Genomic DNA, 19,356 nt, shown 5'->3' with positions numbered 1-19,356 from the left:
TGACGTCATTTATCTTGGATATTAAAGCATGTGTATAAGTATATATTTTTTAAATTCATTATAAAAGTATATTAATTTTTATAATAAAGTTATACCAAATGCTAGTAAGAATAGTATTTTTTGTATAAAATGCATCATATATACATATGGCAAAGTGTGTAAGCAACCCTCTATTTAAGATAATTTAGCTAAATGTCATAAAATAAGTATAATAGGATTTTAGTAATACTAATGTATTATTATTTTATATGAAGTTAAAATTAAGAATAATATGTCTAACGAAAGATAACTGCTATGTAAAGAGCTTAAATAAATACAACAAATATTTATGCATTATATATAAATAACATCACCCTGCATAATCTCCAAATTATAACAGAATCTCATTATAATGTCTAAGGGATTGGTATATATCATGTTCTTATATTATTCGTATGTTGCATTCCTATAAATTATATTAATTTTAATTATAGTAACATTTATATTAATACATTTTTTGTTTAATTCGTAAAATATATTTGTAGTGTGAAATAATTAATGCGGCTGAAAATTATGTTTTTGCTGATCCAAACAACTCGAGAGAATATATTTCTATGGGTGTTTTTAATTTGTATTGTCCTGAAGATAACTGTGATACTGATAACAACAAAGTTAGTTCTACTTTTATATCATTACTAAAAATTTTTGAGGATGAACATTTAGAGGGTAATAAACTTGTGGAATATGCTATTTTATGGTTAAGTTATATACTAAATCAAAAAAAACAAAATGGAACTACCACATTAAACGATTTTTATACTAATCATGTAATAACAAATAGTCATTATGATAAGGAAATAAATGCTGATAGTGATAGTGGTAATAAGATTAATAAGGATATTATAAAAAAAAAAATAAAATCGATGGATATCGATATTAAAGATATATCTAATTTTTATGATGCATTTAAATCATTATGTAACATGTATAGTGAAATTGGTGCAGAAGACTACGAATGCATGCCATGTTTAGAAAATGCTGGAGAATTGTTTGAAAAATATGAAAAACTTAAAAATGCTTTATATATTAATAAAGGAAGTTCTTATTTACAACTATTGTCTAGTTTATCAAATGATTATAAAAATTTTGAAAATATATATAGTGCTGCATGTATTAATTCCTCACCACTTGTAGCTTGTCCACGAAGTTCAGTAACAAAAAATATACTAATTACAATTGCAATTATATTTGTTGCAGCATCAATTTTATTGGGAGTTTCTTATAAGGTAAATAATAAGGAATTAAAAAAAAATATATTATATATATGTAAACATTAACGAACAACCGTACGCTTCTTAACATTTTATATTAGTATTCGTTATTTGGTTTTCGGAAACGATTTCAAAAACAAAAATTAAGAGAAAAAATAAAAAAATAAAAAAGAAACTGATCATTTATATATTATTCGAAGAGTAGCAATTATTCCAGGAATAGTAATAATGGTTGATACATTTTAAGAAATTGTATATTTCGAAGCAATTTTTGCATAAGTTTTATATAGTTTTTATGTTGTGGGTCAGGGTTGTGTTTATGTAACCCATATTCGGGTTAGGGCCAAATATTACATCTTTATTTAATTTTTTATAATTTAAACAGTAATTAAATATATGTATCATCCCGTATGTTTAATCAAGAGATGATTCCCAAATATTCAACCCAAAATGGGGATAAGCTAATATAAATGGGGTTGTATAACATTTTTTCATAAGTTATAATATATATAATTAAGTGTTAATATATATTTAATATGATTAAAGTAAAATAACTATATTACATATATTAATTCATATTATGCTATATCATAATTGCCTATATAAAAGTTAATATGTGGTTATATTGAATTATGCATATCATAATATGTTTCTTTATTTAATGAAAATGTTATTTAGTAAAACTTATTATTTGTGACATATTGATTTTAATTTAAATCGTATTTTTATAACCGAACAGTATAATAATTTTATTATCAGAATATAATTATAACTCGATTCATATTAATGATTATATTTTTAATGTTAATTAAGCACACTACTAATGTATAATATATAATCATAAAATATAGATTCGTGGATATCGATCGAGAATCGACAATATAACGTAATCTATAAATTATTGTTATGCTTCTAACATTTTTTGAAGTTGTAATTGTAGTTACTATTATCTTCGTGTATTAATAGAAGTTGCTTCATACACTTTAATTTATTTATCATAAAGGTAGAACATTATATTAATTACTATTAATTTTTAAACTTTATATTTTTAGGTATAAATATATTATATTTTAAAATAGTTAAAAAATAAAATATAAGTATATTAATAAAGTTTAATATTATAGATATGATGCATTATTATATGCCTATACATATAATATAGAAATTATAAATAGTTAATATTAAAATATTGTTTTATTGTGAAACCTTCATATAATTAAATATTAATTTTATCGAAAAGACAATAATACATTATATATTTGTTAATTATTCAATTTGGAATTTTTAGTTTTATATTCTAAAAATATGGATTAATGGAGAAAGGGTTAAATACTTAATTAATACTAAATATCATTTTATTATTCAATATTATATTATATTATATTATATTATCATAGTTTTTTGTAGAATTAATAAAATATAGAATTTTTAACAAATTATATGAATGTATATACATTGATAACTATACAATAAAATGTATTAAATAAAATGAATTATGTAGAACATTTAGTGAATATTCAATTTAATTTATATATTAAAATGACTAATATATCTTATCTCTCTCCTCTTAAAGGTAATATAACAACCTAATTAAACATAGTTTTCTATTATACTTTAAAATATCATCAGTAGGTATATATGTTTAATATTTACTAAGCATTATTTTTAAAATAATATGCATTAAAAGACTTATTTAAGCTTATAGGTACGGGTTCAGTGCAAATTGTTTTAAAGAATGGAAAATATGACAAAATATATTATTAAATTGCCGAATAAGATATACTTCTAAATTGAAGTATATAGGAATAAAAATAAAGTTATTGAGCACATTAAAATAAATTTTGAATTTATCTACATTCATTAAAAACAATATAAATTTATATAATTGCATAGAAAGGAAACAATGCAACTTAATTTGAAAATACTATAATTTTAATAAAACATGGTATATAGTATTAGAAAAAAGTGTATAATTATTTAATATGTTTTAAAAAATTACTATTTATATATTTTAAGGATTATAGTAATAATATAATTTTTAACTTTTTAGATTTATACAGTATTTAAATTTTTGAAGGACAATGATCAAAACATAAGATATAAATATATTCCTTTTCTATGTTCAAACATACTTTAAATTAATTATAAAATTATATTAATTTTTATAATAAAGTTATACCATATTTTATTAATAATAGTCTTTTTTGTATAAAATGCATCATATATTTAATCAAAAGTTTATTAAGCATCCCTCTATTTAAGGTAATTTAGGTAATTATCATAAACAAAATGTAACGTTTCTTTGTAATAATAGTATTTTATTATTCCATATTAATTTAATTATTGAAAAACATATAATATATTTAACTACAGACAGCTGTTATATATTGGGTTAAAACATTTGCGTCACACATTTGGTGCAGTACATATAAAAGAATATGCCTATAATCAATTTACAAATCAAAAATAAAACCCCATTATAATGAATAAGGAAGTGGTATATGCATTTTTTAATAATAATAGTTTCCTTTACATTTTTTTATATTGTATTACATATAAATACCATTAAACTTTATTTTTATAATTCGAATTTTTATTAATTGTTTTTAAATGTTTTTTTAGTGTGAAAAGTTCCAGGAGGTAAGGAACTCGATTTCCGATGAATTGAAAGGTAATGGAATCCCTGAATTTGGCGATGATGATATTTTAAATAATTATTGTGATAATAAGAAATGTCAAAGTGATTTCGATAAAATAAGTGCTGGATGTTTATATTTGTTGGATCAATTTTATAAGGATGGTGGTATATTATCCCCTCCTGCAAGAAATAACATCAATATTGTTGGTTACATTTCGATATGGTTAAGTTATATGTTAAACCTTGGCAAAAGTGAAGAAAAAGACAATATAGGTGAGTTTTATAGTGATTACATATATCATTATGATAAGTATAAGACGGGAATAAATGAATTAACTGATTATGATAATCATAAGAAACTTTTAGATAAAAAAAATGATGTGTTGAATATGGATAGTAAAATTGTACCTAAATTTTATAAAGCATTTAAATCGTTATGTGAAATGTATACTGAATATGATGAAAATAAGGAAAATTGCACAAACTATTCGGAAAAAGCTAAAGAATTTGTTGAACAATATGAAAAACTTTACGAGGATTATAATAGCAATAATGACAGTTCATATAAACAAGTATTGTGTACTTTATCAACCGATTATGATAATTTAATAAAGAAATGTAATGATGCTCAGTGTTGCAAATCTTCATCTCTTCCAACGATAGAAACAGAAAAAATTCCTGAAAATTGTTCTGAAGAAACTTCTGAAAAAACTTATGGAACAGAATATGGACAATATTCTGGGGAATTTCCTGAGGTTACATTATCAGAATCATCTCTAGTAAGTAAATTATTTATAGTTTTATCGATATTTGGTGCAATAGCAATTTTTTTAGGAATTTCGTATAAGGTAAATAATATGGAATTTAAAAATTATTTTCATTATATATGCAAATTTTAGGAAATATATAATACGTTTAACATTTTTATATTAGTATTCGTTATTTGGATTTCGGCAACGACTTCAAAAACAAAAATTAAGAGAAAAAATAAAAAATATAAAGAAGAGAATAAATCATTAATATATGATTCGAAAATTAATAATGATTAATATATGTTAAGAAGCTGTCTATTGGGAAATAAATAATTTTTGCATAATTTTTATATAGTTTTATGTTATGGAACCCATATTGGGGTTAGGGCTAAGTATTATATCTTTATTTAATTTTTTATAATTTGAACACTAATTAAATATATGTGCCATCCCGTATGTTTAATCTTGAGCTGAAGTCCAAATATGCACTCAAAAAATGGGTACAACCATTAATATGAAAAAGGCCACATCCCATTTTTTCATAAGTTATAATATATATAGAGTGTTCATGGCGATTTTATATGATTAAAATAAAATGTCTATGTTGCATATATCAATTAATATTATTCTATATCATAATTATTTATTATATAAAGCTTGTTAATCATAATTATATTGAATTATGCATAACATAATATGTTTCTTTGTTTGATAAAACATTTTATTTAGCAAAAATTATTTGTATCATTTTTTTTTAATTTAAATTGTATTTTGATAACCGAATAGTATAATAATATTATATATGAAATTGGATATGAATTATAATAAAAATCATTTTGAATATTCATCTACATTACAATATACCTTCAGGTTAATGGGAATATTTTTATTGTTAATTAAACATATTACCAATATATAATAGATAGTCATAAGATATAGATTCATACATATCGATATAAAATCGACAATACAACGATATCTATAAAATATATTTTATGTATCTAATATTTTTAGTAATAAAATAAAAATGTACATATTAATAAAAAAATGAATTATAGATATATGTATACTATCCTTTTAATTTTCAATTGTATTTAGTATCATTTTATGCTAAAGTTTTAAAATCAAATAATATAAATCGTTCTGTATACATTAATTTATTTCCAATAAAGGTATAATATTAGATTAATAACTATTAATTTTTAAACTTTATAGTTTTGAGGCACAAATAAATTATTTTTTAAATAGTTAAAAGAAAAAATATAAATATATTAATAAAATTCAATATCATATTTTATTTTAATAATTATAAATAATATCATAGATATAATGCGTTATTATTATATACTTATACATATAAACTATTAAAATGCTATACCAATAAATAATACTGAAATATGTTAAATTTAGGAAGCATATACAATTACATATTAATGAAAAGTATATATAAAAAGTATGTAATAATTAATTTGAACTAATAATATGTTTATTAGGTTATTATATATATATAATTCACAAATATATAATTAAATATATTGCTATTACGAAGTAATATGTTCTAGAATGTTTGATTTAAAAACGATGAAACAAGGAAAAATACTAATTGAATTAAAGTATTCCTCTTGAGTGAATTAATTATTTCGTTGTACTATACAGTGATATAGCAGTAACAATAATAATAGTAATAACAATAGATAAAGTATTAAATACGAACAAATCATTAAATTCATTTGATTTGAATACGTTGATATATATTATTAAAGGTATGATAAAATTAAAATTGTATGCACAAAACATCAAATGAAATAATACAATTCTAACAGTATTTTGTTAATGTGCTAATATTAGAATTAACACTGTCAAGCAAAATAATATTAATAATTCTATAGTTTACTTAAAAATATAGTTTATTATAAAATATAAAAGAAAATTGTATATTTATAAAATAATTATAAGTTATATCTAATGAATAATTTTAATATATATACATAATTTAAAGCTTTAATGTTAAAAGGATACAAGAAATAATTAGTTATATAGAATAGGTAAATCTTATATGGCTACATAATTGTCTTAAAAAAGCATACTTCCCTTATCTCTCCTATCTAAAATGCAAATATACCAACCTAAATACACATAGTTTTTTATTATACTTTAAAATTTGATCAATAGTTATTTATATGTTAATAATTAATATATACTAAGTATCATTTTAAAAACAATATACATTTAAAGACTTATTTAAGCTTATAAATACGGGACCAGTGCTAATTGTCGTTTTAAACCGTGAGAAAGATGTGCAAAATATATTATAAAATTATATAATAAGGTATATTTCTAAATTTAATTATATAAGAATAAAAATAAAGTTATTGGACTCATTAACATAGATTGTAAAGTTATCTATATTAAATAAAATAATATTAAAATTATTTATATGCAATTAAAAAAGGGAACAATGCAACTTAATTCGAAAATAATATAATTTTAATTAAACATGGTATATAGTATTAGAAAAAAACTATATAAAAATTTAATATATTTAAAAAAATGATTATTTATATACTTTTAAGGATTATAATAATAGAACTTTTTATTTTTTAGATATATACATTATTTAAGTTTTAGAAGGGCAATCATTAAAACATAAAATATAAATATATACCTTTTCTATGTTCAAACATACTTTAAATTATTTATAAAAGTATATCTATTTTATAATAAAGTTATACCATATTTTATTAATAATAGTAATTTTTTGTATAAAATGCATCATATTTATATTTAGCCAAAACTATATTAAGCATCCCTCTATTTAAGGTAATTTAGCTAATTGTCATAAAATAAGTATAATATGATTTTAGTAATACTACTGTATTATTATTTTATATTAATTTAATTATTGAAAAACTTATAATATATTTAACTACAAACAGTTGTTATTTATAGGGTTAAATTATTTGCGTCACATATTGGGAGCATTGTATATAAAACAGCATGATTTTATTAAATTTAAAAATCAAAAATAAGATTCCATTATAATGAATAAGGAAGTGGTATATGCGTTTGTTAATAATAATAATTTCCTTTACATGTTTTGATATTGTATTATATTTAAATATCATTAAACTATATTTTAATAAAATGTTCAATAATATACATTTCTAATAACTGTTTTTAAATGTTTTCTTAGTGTGAAAGCTTTCAGAGTGTATGGGATAATTTTCCCGATACATTGACCCAAAGTAATGAATATCATGGATTTAATGATAGTAATTTTTTAAATAGTTATTGTTTTGGCAATCAATGTGATCGTCCTCTCGAAAAAATGAATGCTGTATTTTTTCATTTGGTTAATAAATTCTTTGGGAGTTCTGGTTTGTTTAATAATAATGTAAAAAATAATATCAATGCTGTTGAATACATTCTCATATGGTTAAGTCATATGTTAAACCTAAAGGATAACACAGGAAACATTCTAACAAATTTTTATAAAGTATATATTAATAATCAAGAAAAGTATAAAAATCCTATAAATGGTGTTGATGGTTGTAGTAATTATGATGAATTTATATATACAAAAAAAGAATTGATGGAAATTACTAATGAAAAATTGTCTAGATTTTATGCTCCATTTAAATCATTATGTAACATGTATAGTAGATTTAATGATAGAACGTCAGATTGCACAAAATGTTTGAGTGATGCTAATGAATTTGTTGAAACATATAATAAACTTAATGGAGATTCTAGTATTACTAATGATAGTTCCTGTAATAAACTATTGTGTACTTTGTCAAATGATTATGATCATTTTAAAAAGGAATATAGTGATGTTAAATGTTCCAATTTATCCTTCCCAGCGATAGAAAAACCAAAAAATTGTGTAGAAAATTCTAAACAAAATCCTGTACAAAGATTAGAACCAATTTCTCAAGATGCATCATCAAGCTCATCGATAACAAACAAATTATTTACAGTTTTATCGATATTTGGTGCAATAGCATTTTTTTTAGGAATTTCTTATAAGGTAATAATAAGGAATTAAAAAAAAATATTATATATATGCAAACATTAATGAACAACCGTATGCTTCTTAACATTTTATATTAGTATTCGTTATTTGGATTTCGGAAACGATTTAAAAAACAACAAATAAGAGAAAAAATAAAAAATATAAAGAAGAAAATAAATAATTAATATATGATACGAAGAGTAGTGATTATTTCACGAATAGTAATAATGATTCATATATGTTAACAAACTGTCTATTGGGAAGTAATTTTTATATAGTTTTTATGTTGTGGGGGTTGAAGATATGTTTATGGAACCCATATTCGGGTTAAGGCCAAATATTACATCTTTATTTAATTTTTTATAATTTAAACACTAATTTAATATATGTATCATTCCGTATGTTTAATCAGAAGATGAAGTTAAAAAGTCAAAATATGCAACCAAAAGAGGAATAATCTAACATGGAAGGGATCAATAGCATATTTCCCATAAAGTATAATATATACAATTGTGTGTTTATGTCGATTTAATATGATTAAAATAAAATGTCTATATTGCATATATTAATATAGATATTGATTATATATGAATTTATATTATGCTTTATCACAATTGCCTATTATATAAGCCTTGATAACTCAAAACTATATGAAATTATGCATATCATAATATATTTCTTTATTTGATGAAAAATTTATTTAGCAAAAATTATGATTTATATCATATTTATTTAGATTAAAATCATTTTATCCAACTGAACTATAATAATATATATTCATAAAATGTCGATCGAGAATCAACAATACAACATGATCTATAAAAGGCATTTTATGCATCTAACATTTTTAATAATGCAATAAAAATATGCATATTAATAAATAATTATATTATAGATATATGAATACTATCCTTTAAAATAACAATTATGTATAGTATCATTTTATCCTAATGTTTTAAATTTAAATAATAAAAATAGTTCTTTATACATTAATTTATTTCCAATAAAGGTATACTATTAGATTAATCACTATTAATTTTGAACTTTATAGTTTTGAAGTATAAATAAATTATATTTTAAAATAGTTAAAAAATAAAATATAAGTATATTAATAAATTTTTTATCATATTTTGTTTTAATAATTATAAATAATATGATAGATAGAATAACGTTAATATTATATACCTATACATATAAACTGGCAAAATATTATTCAATAACTAATATTGAAATATTGTTATATTGTGAAACCTTCATATAATTAAATACTGATATTAATTTTATAGAGAAGGTAAATAATAATACATTATAAGGGTATCAATTTATATATTTTGTTAAATATCCAATTTGAATTTGTAGTTTTATATTATAAAAATATGAATCAATGATAAAAGTGTTAAAGATTCAATTCATGTTAAATATCATTTTATTATTCCATATTAACGCATATTATATTGTTGTTGTTTTACCATAGAATTAATAAAATATTGAATTTTTAATAAATGATTTGAATGATATACATTGATAACTATAACAGTATAATATATAAGATAAAATTAACTATGTAGAATATTTACCGAACATTTATATAAATATATATATTAAAGAGCTAATATATCTTATCTCTCTCCTATTAAAGGGTAAAATAATGACATGATCAAACATAGTTTTATATTATACTTTAAAATGTCATCAGTAGGTATATATGTTTAATATTTACTAAGTATTATTTTAAAAACAATCTACATATAAAAACTTATTTAAGCTTATAAATACGGATTCAGTGCTAATTGTTTTAAAGAATGGAAATTATGCATAAAATAAAATATAAATTTCCCAATAAGGTATACATATAGATTGAAGTATATACGAATAAAAAAAGGTTATTTAATGTGATAATTTTTTTTAAATTTCTATATATTAAATAAAAACAATATCAATTTATATAATTTGCATATAGAATGGAACAATGCAACCTATTTTGTAAATGTTATAATTTTAGAAAAGATTGTGTTATATATTATAAGAAGCAAGTATATAAGTATTAAGTCTATCTTATTAAATAATTATTTATATACTTTTAAGGATTATAGTAATAATATAACTTTTTATTTTTTAAATTTATACAGTATTTAAGTTTTAGAATTTAAATCATTAAAACATAAAATACATATATATATATATATATATATATATATTCCTTTTCTATGTTCAAACATACTTTAAATTATTTATAAAGCATATTAATTTTTATAATAATGTTATACCAAATATTAGTAAGAATATAAGTTTTTGTATAGAATGCATCATATATTTAATCAAAAGTTTGTTAAACAGGCCTCTATTTATGGTAATTTAGGTAATTATCATAAACTAAAATAGAGCGTTTCTTTGTAATATTATTATATTATTCTATATTAATTTAATTATTGAAAAACTTATAACATATTTAACTACAGACAGCTGTTATATATAGGGTTAAAGTATTTGCGTCACACATTTGGTGCATCGTATATAAAATAACATGATTCTACTCAATTTACAAATATAAAATGAAATTTCATCACAATGGATAAGGACATGGTATATGCATTTTTTAATAATAATAATTTCCTTTACATTTTTTGATATTGTATTATATATATCATTAAACTTTATTTTAATAAAATTTCCAATAATACACGTTTTTATTAATTATTTTTAAATGTTTTCTTAGTGTAAAAGGTTCAAGAATGTAAGGGATAAATTTCCTGATAAATTGAATAAAGGAAATTATCAATTTAATGATAATAAATTTTTCAAAAATTATTGTACTAATGAATGTAATAGTAATCTCGATAAAATTAGTGCTGGATGTTTATATTTTTTTGATACATTCTTTAAGGATGGCCATGCATTTGAGATGGTTGCAAAAAGAAACATAAATATTGTTGAATACATTTTGATATGGTTAATTTATATGTTAAACCTTATCAAAACTGAAGAAAACGACAGTATAACGATTTTTTATAATACATACATAAAGGATGGTGGTAAGTATACTACTAATCTAAATTATATTAGAAGTTATAATAGTTATAAGGATCTTATAGATAGAAGTTATAATTTTTTAAGTAAGGATATGAGTATTATATCTAAATTATATGATGTATTTAATACATTATGTGACATTTATAATGACCTTGATACAAACTACTCAAATTGCGCGAAATGTTCGGAAAAAGCTCGTCAATTTATTGAAAAATATAAAGAATTTAACATAGATTATAAGACTGCTGAAGATAACCCATATTTTAATGTATTGATTAATTTTTTAATTGGTTATGATAATTTAAAAGATAAATGTAGTGATTTCCCATCCATTCCTGGGATGCCAAACAAAAATTATGATCAAAGATCTGAAGTTGCATCATCAAGTTCATCGATAGTAAGCAAATTAATTCCAATTTTATCGATATTAGTTGCAATAGCAATTTTTTTAGGAATTTCTTATAAGGTAAATAATAAGGGATTTATAAATTATTTCCATGATTACTTATATGCGATTATCAAAAAATATATAATATGTTTACCATTTTTATATTAGTATTCATTATTTGGATTTCGGAAACGAGTTCAAAAACAATATTTAAGAGAAAAAATAAAAAATATAAAGAATAGAATGAATCGTTAACATATGATTCGAAGATTAATAATGATTAATATATGTTAAGAAGCTGTCTATTGGGAAATAAATAATTTTTGCATAATTTTTATATAGTTTTTATGTTGTCGAACCCGTATTCGTGTTCGGGTTAAGTATTATATTTTATTTAATTTTTTATAATTTGAACACTGACTAAATATATTTACTATACATGTATGTTTAACCACGAAATGAACTCTAAATATGCACTCCAAAAGGAACATAGCCATTAATACGAAAAGGCCCACATAACAATTTTTTCATAAATTATAATATATATAATTAAGTGTTCATATCGATTTAATATGATTAAAAAAATATATATATTGCATATATTAATTCATATTATGATATATCATAATATATTTCTTTATTTGATGAAACATTTTATTTAGTAAACTTATTATTTGTATTATTTTTTTAAATTTAAATTGTACTTTGATAACATAACTGTAATAATATATATTCATAAAATATAGATGCATATAATACCGATCGAGAATCGACAGTACAACATTATCTATAAAATATTTTTATACATCTAACATTTTTAGTAATACATAACAAATACACTATAGATATATTTATACTATCCTTTTAATTTTCGATTATGTATAGTATCATTTTATACTAATGTTTTAAATTCAAATTATAAAAATAGTTCTATATACATTAATTTATTTATTATAAAGGTATAATATTAGATTAATCACTATTGATTTTGAATTTTAAAGATTTGAGGTATAAATATATTATATTTAAAATAGTTAAAAAATAAAATATAAGTATATTAATAAAGTTTAATATTATAGATATGATGCGTTAATATTATATGCCTATACATATAATCTAGAAATTACCAATAGTTAATATTGAAATACTGTTTTATTGTGGAAACTTCATATAATTAAATATTAATATTAATTTTATAGAAAAGACGCATAATAATACATTATAAAGGTATCATTTTTGTATATTTGCTAATGATTCAATTTGAGATATGTGGTTTTATATTCTAAATATCTGAATGAATAAAGAAAAGGTTAAAGATTCAATTCATGTTAAATTCCATTTTATTATTCCATATTAACTCGTATTATATTATCATTACTTTATCATCAAATTAATAAATTATAGAATTTTTAATAAATTATTTGATTGTATATACATTGATAATTATAACAATAAAATATATAAGATAAAAATGAAAAATGTAGAAAATTTAACGAATATTTATATAAATTTATATATTAAAAGAGAAAATATATCTTATCTCTCTCCTCTTAAATGCTAATATAACAACCTAATTAAACATAGGTTTCTATTATATTTTAAATTTGCATCATATTTATTTATGTATTAATATTTAATATTTTCTAAGTATGATTATAAAAACTATTTACATTCAAAGGCTTATTTAAGCTTATAAATACGGGTTCAGTGCTAATTGTTGTTTTAAAGAATGGAAAGAATGCGTAAAACATATTATAAAATTACTCAATAAGGTATATTTCAAATTGAAGTATATAGAAATAAAAATAAAGTTATTGGTCTCATTAAAATGGATTATGAATTAATTTATATTAAATAAAAATAATACAAAATTATGTAATTTGTATAAAGATGTAAGTAACACAACTTAATTTGAAAATGCTATAATTTTAATAAAACGGTGGTATATAGTATTAGAGAAATGTATATAATTATTTAATATATTTTAAAAATGACTATTTATATACTTTAATATTATAGTAATAATGGGTTTCTTAATTGTTTCGATTTGTTCAGTATATTAGTTTTGGGGCACCACTTATTAAAACAAAAGATATGACGTTGTTTATTTTCTATATTAAAGCATATATATAAGAAGATATATTTTTAATCCATTACAATATTACTTTAATTTTATGATAGGGTTATTTCGAAGGTATTAAGGATAACACTTTATGCAAAATTGTATTATATATACATATGATAAAACATGTATTAAACATCTCCCAAAATAAGGCAATTTATATAACTACCATAAACATATATATTGTTCTATATTATATTTAAATTGATATTAGGAATAATGATATATTTAACCACATACATTTTATATTATGGTTCAATTATTTTGTCATTTATTAAGCGTAAAACATATAAAATAATATGATGCTACATAATATACATATTATAAACAAAATAAAATTACAATGGATAATACCATGGTATCTGCATTTTTTAATAAAATTTGCTTTTCCTTGTATTTTTTGATATTATATAAGCTATAAATTTGACTAAATTTGATTTTATAAGAATTTCATTAACATATATTTGTATTATGCTTTTTTAAATGTTTTCTTAGTGTCGAAGGTTTGATACATTGAGAAACTATTTCCCCGATGACTTAAACAGCCATACAAGTAAAGATATTAATGATTTAGGGAGCATTAAGAATTATTGCTCTAATGGAGAATCAGGGGAAACAAACTGTAAGACTTATCTCGATAAAATAAATGCTGGATTTTTATGGTTGTTTGACCAATTGTTTGTGAAAAATCAAATAAGTGATATCAATATTGCTGAATACATTATCATATGGTTAAGTTATATGTTAAACCTAAAAAAAGAAAGCGAAATCACCAAATTAAACGATTTTTATAGTAATTATATAGAAATTAATACACATTATACTAATTGTAATAATGATCGTGGAGATTGCAGTAAGTCATTAAAAGAAATAACGGGATATACAAATTATAAGGAAATCATAGATAAAAAAAAAGAATTGTTCAATATTGATTTTGAGTATATGTCTAAATTTTATGATGCATTTAAAACATTATGTAACATGTATACTGAACTTGATGCAAACAACCCAAATAATAAGAATTATTTAAATTGTGCTAAAAAATTTGTTGAAAAATATAATGAACTTAACGATCCTAATAATACTAAAGATAACGCATATTATCAAGTATTGTCTACTTTATCAAATTATTATAATAATTTTAAAAATTTTTGTGAAAGTATTACCATTGATTGTAGCGATATTCCGCTACTTCCAGATATAAAAACAACACAAATTTCTGAACAGAGTTTTGAAACGAGTTCTGAACTGAGTTCTAAAGTTACACCATCAAGTTCGTCGGTAACAAACAAATTAATTCCAGTTTTATCGATAATTGTTGCAATACCAATATTCTTGGGAATTTTTTATAAGGTAAATAATAAGGAATTTATAAATTATTTTTTCGATTACTTATATGCGAATATCAAAAAATATATAATATGTTTACCATTTTTATATTAGTATTCATTATTTGGATTTCGGAAACGAACCAAAAAACAACATTTAAAAGAAAAGATAAAAAAATAAAGAAGAAAATGGTTCATTAATATATGACTCTGAAAATAGCGATCAATACACTTTAATATATTTTTATATTTGGAAGTAACAAACTTTTATCAAAATGTTTGCATAATTTTTATATATTTTTATGTTATAAATCAGGGATGAAGTTATGTTTATGGAACCCACAATCGGGTTAGGGTTAAGTATTATATTGTATTTAATTTTTAATAATTTTATAATATTTATTGGTCTGTAAATGTTGATCAAATATATTTACCATTTCCGTATGGTTAATCCCGAGTTGAAGTCTAAATGTGCAACTAAAAAAGGGGTACAGCCATTAACATGAAAAGGATCACATAACCTTTTTTCATAAGTTATAATATAAATAATTGAGTACTCATATCGATTTAATATTATTAAAAAAAATGTCGATATTGCATATATTAATATAGATATTTGCTATATAATAATTGTCATTATATAAAATTTGTTAATATGTTGTTACATCGAATTATGCATAATGCAATAATTTCTTTATTTAACGAAAATTTTATTTAGTAAAACTTATAATTTGTATCATATTTGTTTTAAATTAAATTATATTATGCCAACATAACTTTAATAATAACATTATATATGAAGTTGGGTATGAATTATAATAAAATTCATTTTGATTATGCATCTATGTTATAATATAACTTCAGGTTAATGAATATATTTTATTGTTAATTAAACATATTACCAATATATAATAGGCAGTCAAAATATAGATTCATAAAATATCGATCGAAGTTCGACGACACACCGATATCTATAAAAGATGTTTTATTCATCTAACATTTTTAATAATATATAATAATTGCACTATATATACAATATTTTTTAAATTTTAATTGTTTTACTATTCTCTTTTTGTATTTTACATTTGTGTTAAAATTAACTAGTATTAATAGAAGTTTTATGCGCTTTAATTTACTTATCATAAAGGCATAATAATAGATTAATCACTATTAATTTTAAACTTTATAGTTTTGAGGTATAACTAAATTATATTTTAAAATAGTTAATATATTTGAATATAAGAATATTAATAAATTTTCATATTATATTTCGTTCTAATAATTATAAATAATATTATAGATCGAATACGTTATTATAATACGACTATATATATAATAAAATACTCTACCAATAATTAATATTGCTATGTTATGTAACCTTCATATAATTAAATATTAATGTTAATTTTATCGAAAAGACGCATAATAATATATTATAAAGGCATAATTTATATATATTTGTTAAAGATCCAATTTGCAATTTATAATTTTATATTCTAAAATATGGATTAATGGAGGTGTTAAAGACTCAATTTATGTTAAATTCCATTTTATTATTACATGTTAATTCATATTATATTATCACTGTTTAATGAATAATCTTTAATCATAAACAGCATTATTTTGTCATAGAATTAATAAAATATAGAGTTTTTAATAAATTATTTGAATGTATATACATTGATAACTATAACAATAAAATATATAAGATAAAAATGAACAATTCAGAACATTTAGCGAATATTCAACTTAATTTATATATTAAAATGACTAATATATCTTATCTCTCTCCTCCTAAAGGGTAATATAACAACCTAATTATACATAGTTTTCTATTATACTTTAAAATTTGCATCAATATTTATTTATATGCTAATATTTAATATTTACTAAGTATGATTTTTAAAACAATCTACATTTAAATACATATTTAAGATTTTAGATACCATAATAACTATGGGTTCATTTCTAATTGTTGTTTTAAAGAATGGAAAATATGAGAAAATATATTATAAAATTACCCAATAAGGTATATTGGAATATAAATAAAGTTATTGAAAATGTTAACTATAATTGGAATGGATATATATTAAATAAAACTATAAATTTATGTATATGCAATTAAAAAAGTGAAGAATGGAACTTATTTTGTAAATGTTATAATTTTAGAAAATTCTGTATTATATGTTATAAGAAACATGTATATAAAAAATTAATCTATCTTATTAAATAACTATTTATATACTTTTAAGTATTATATTAATAATGGGTTTCTTATTTGTTTCGATTTTTTCAGTATATTAGTTTTGGGGTACCATTTATTAAAACAACAGATATGACGTTGTTTATGTTCTATATTAAAGCATATGTATAAGATGATATATTTTTAATTCATTATAATGTTACTTTAACTTTTATAATAATGCTCATATGAGTATTATTAAGGATAACAATTTATGTAAAATTGTATTTACATACATATGGTAAAAAATGTATTAAACATCCCGAAAAATAAGCCAATTACCTAACTACCATAAACATATATATTGTTCTATATTATATTTAAATTGATATTAAGAATAATAATAACATGTTTAACCACAGACAATTATATATTATGGTTCAATTATTTTGTCATTTATTAAGCGTAAAATAATATAATGTTACATAATTTACATATTATAAACAAAATGAAGTTACAATGGATAATCGCCTGGTAAATAATTTTTTTAATAAAACCTGGTTTTTCTTATATTTTTCGATGTTATATTACCTATAAATTTTATTAAATTTGATTTTATAACAGTTTCACTAACATATATTTTTATTATACTTTTTTAAATGTTTTCTTAGTGTGGACCATTCAATGTATTGAGAAACTATTTACCCGATGAATTAGATAATTCTGCAAAATACGAATTTGATAAAAATGAGTATCTTAAGAAATATTGTCCTAATGGAGATTCAGATAAAAAATGTGAGACTGATCTCGATAAAATTAAGGCTGGATTTTTATGTTTATTTGAACAAATTATTGTTAATAATATTGATAATTTAAGTAAAGAAGAGGTTAAAGTGTTTATTATATACATTATGATATGGTTAAATTATATGTTAAACCTAAAAAAAGTTAATGACACCAACAACTTAAATGAGTTTTATATTAAATATACAGAAAAAAATACGGATTATGAATATTGTAAAACAGATGGTATTGATTGTGATAGTGCATTAAAAAATCAACTAGGATATGATAATTTTACGGAAATCATAAATGAAAGAAAGGATTTGTTGAATATTAAATTTAAAGATCCTTCTAAAGTTTATGATTTATTTAAATTATTATGTAATATGTATTATGATGTTAATGGAGGCGATTCAAATCCCGAGAATCAATTAAAAATAGCTAATCAATTTTTTGAAAAATATAAAGAACTTAATGGATATTCTGATATTACTGAAGATAGTCCCTATTATCAAGTATTGTCTACATTATCAAATGATTATAATAATATTATAAACGAATGTAGCAATTGTCAATCTAGTAATTTTCCATCATTTCTAACATATTCACGAAGATCAGTAATAAAAAACACACTAATTTCAATTGCATTTATATTTGCTTCAGTATCAATTTTCTTGGGTATTGCTTATAAGGTAAATAATAAAGAATTAAAAAATTATTTTCATTATATATATGCAAACGTTAACAAAAAAATAATACGCTTCTTAACATTTTATATTAGTATTCGTTATTTGGATTTCGGAAACGATTTCAAAAACAACAATTAAGAGAAAAACTAAAAAATATAAAGAAGAGAATGAATCATTAA

The 19,356-nt window shown here is 20.4% G+C and overlaps 6 protein-coding genes across 6 annotated transcripts; all 6 read left to right on the top strand.

Annotated features, from left to right (window-relative positions):
- Positions 1-391: 391 nt before the first annotated feature.
- Positions 392-1,417, top strand: PY17X_0200211 (PIR protein; the record flags this gene model as incomplete). The annotated part of the gene is made up of 3 exons (XM_022955949.1): positions 392-406; positions 525-1,265; positions 1,352-1,417. 3 exons carry the CDS (start codon positions 392-394, stop codon positions 1,415-1,417), a joined length of 822 nt encoding a protein of 273 aa, XP_022810922.1.
- Positions 1,418-3,732: 2,315 nt separating this feature from the next.
- PY17X_0200181 (PIR protein) lies at positions 3,733-4,908 on the top strand (the record flags this gene model as incomplete). Its single annotated transcript, XM_022955945.1, has 3 exons — positions 3,733-3,747; positions 3,873-4,736; positions 4,822-4,908. The coding sequence occupies 3 exons, from the start codon at positions 3,733-3,735 to the stop codon at positions 4,906-4,908; spliced, it is 966 nt and encodes a 321-aa protein (XP_022810921.1).
- A 2,773-nt stretch (positions 4,909-7,681) lies between these two features.
- Positions 7,682-8,840, top strand: PY17X_0200151 (PIR protein; the record flags this gene model as incomplete). Its single annotated transcript, XM_022955067.1, has 3 exons — positions 7,682-7,696; positions 7,834-8,670; positions 8,754-8,840. The coding sequence occupies 3 exons, from the start codon at positions 7,682-7,684 to the stop codon at positions 8,838-8,840; spliced, it is 939 nt and encodes a 312-aa protein (XP_022810842.1).
- A 2,383-nt stretch (positions 8,841-11,223) lies between these two features.
- On the top strand, positions 11,224-12,328 carry PY17X_0200121 (PIR protein; the record flags this gene model as incomplete). Its single annotated transcript, XM_022957893.1, has 3 exons — positions 11,224-11,238; positions 11,372-12,151; positions 12,242-12,328. The coding sequence occupies 3 exons, from the start codon at positions 11,224-11,226 to the stop codon at positions 12,326-12,328; spliced, it is 882 nt and encodes a 293-aa protein (XP_022811305.1).
- Positions 12,329-14,538: 2,210 nt separating this feature from the next.
- On the top strand, positions 14,539-15,704 carry PY17X_0200091 (PIR protein; the record flags this gene model as incomplete). The annotated part of the gene is made up of 3 exons (XM_034637506.1): positions 14,539-14,553; positions 14,691-15,548; positions 15,639-15,704. The coding sequence occupies 3 exons, from the start codon at positions 14,539-14,541 to the stop codon at positions 15,702-15,704; spliced, it is 939 nt and encodes a 312-aa protein (XP_034493340.1).
- Positions 15,705-18,224: 2,520 nt separating this feature from the next.
- On the top strand, positions 18,225-19,356 carry PY17X_0200061 (PIR protein; the record flags this gene model as incomplete). The annotated part of the gene is made up of 3 exons (XM_034637505.1): positions 18,225-18,239; positions 18,377-19,180; positions 19,270-19,356. 3 exons carry the CDS (start codon positions 18,225-18,227, stop codon positions 19,354-19,356), a joined length of 906 nt encoding a protein of 301 aa, XP_034493339.1.

Source organism: Plasmodium yoelii (genome assembly GCF_900002385.2).
Source record: "Plasmodium yoelii strain 17X genome assembly, chromosome: 2".
Taxonomy (NCBI): domain Eukaryota; phylum Apicomplexa; class Aconoidasida; order Haemosporida; family Plasmodiidae; genus Plasmodium; species Plasmodium yoelii.
Note: the sequence above shows the minus strand (reverse complement) of the source record. Positions and strands in the feature narration are given on the sequence as shown.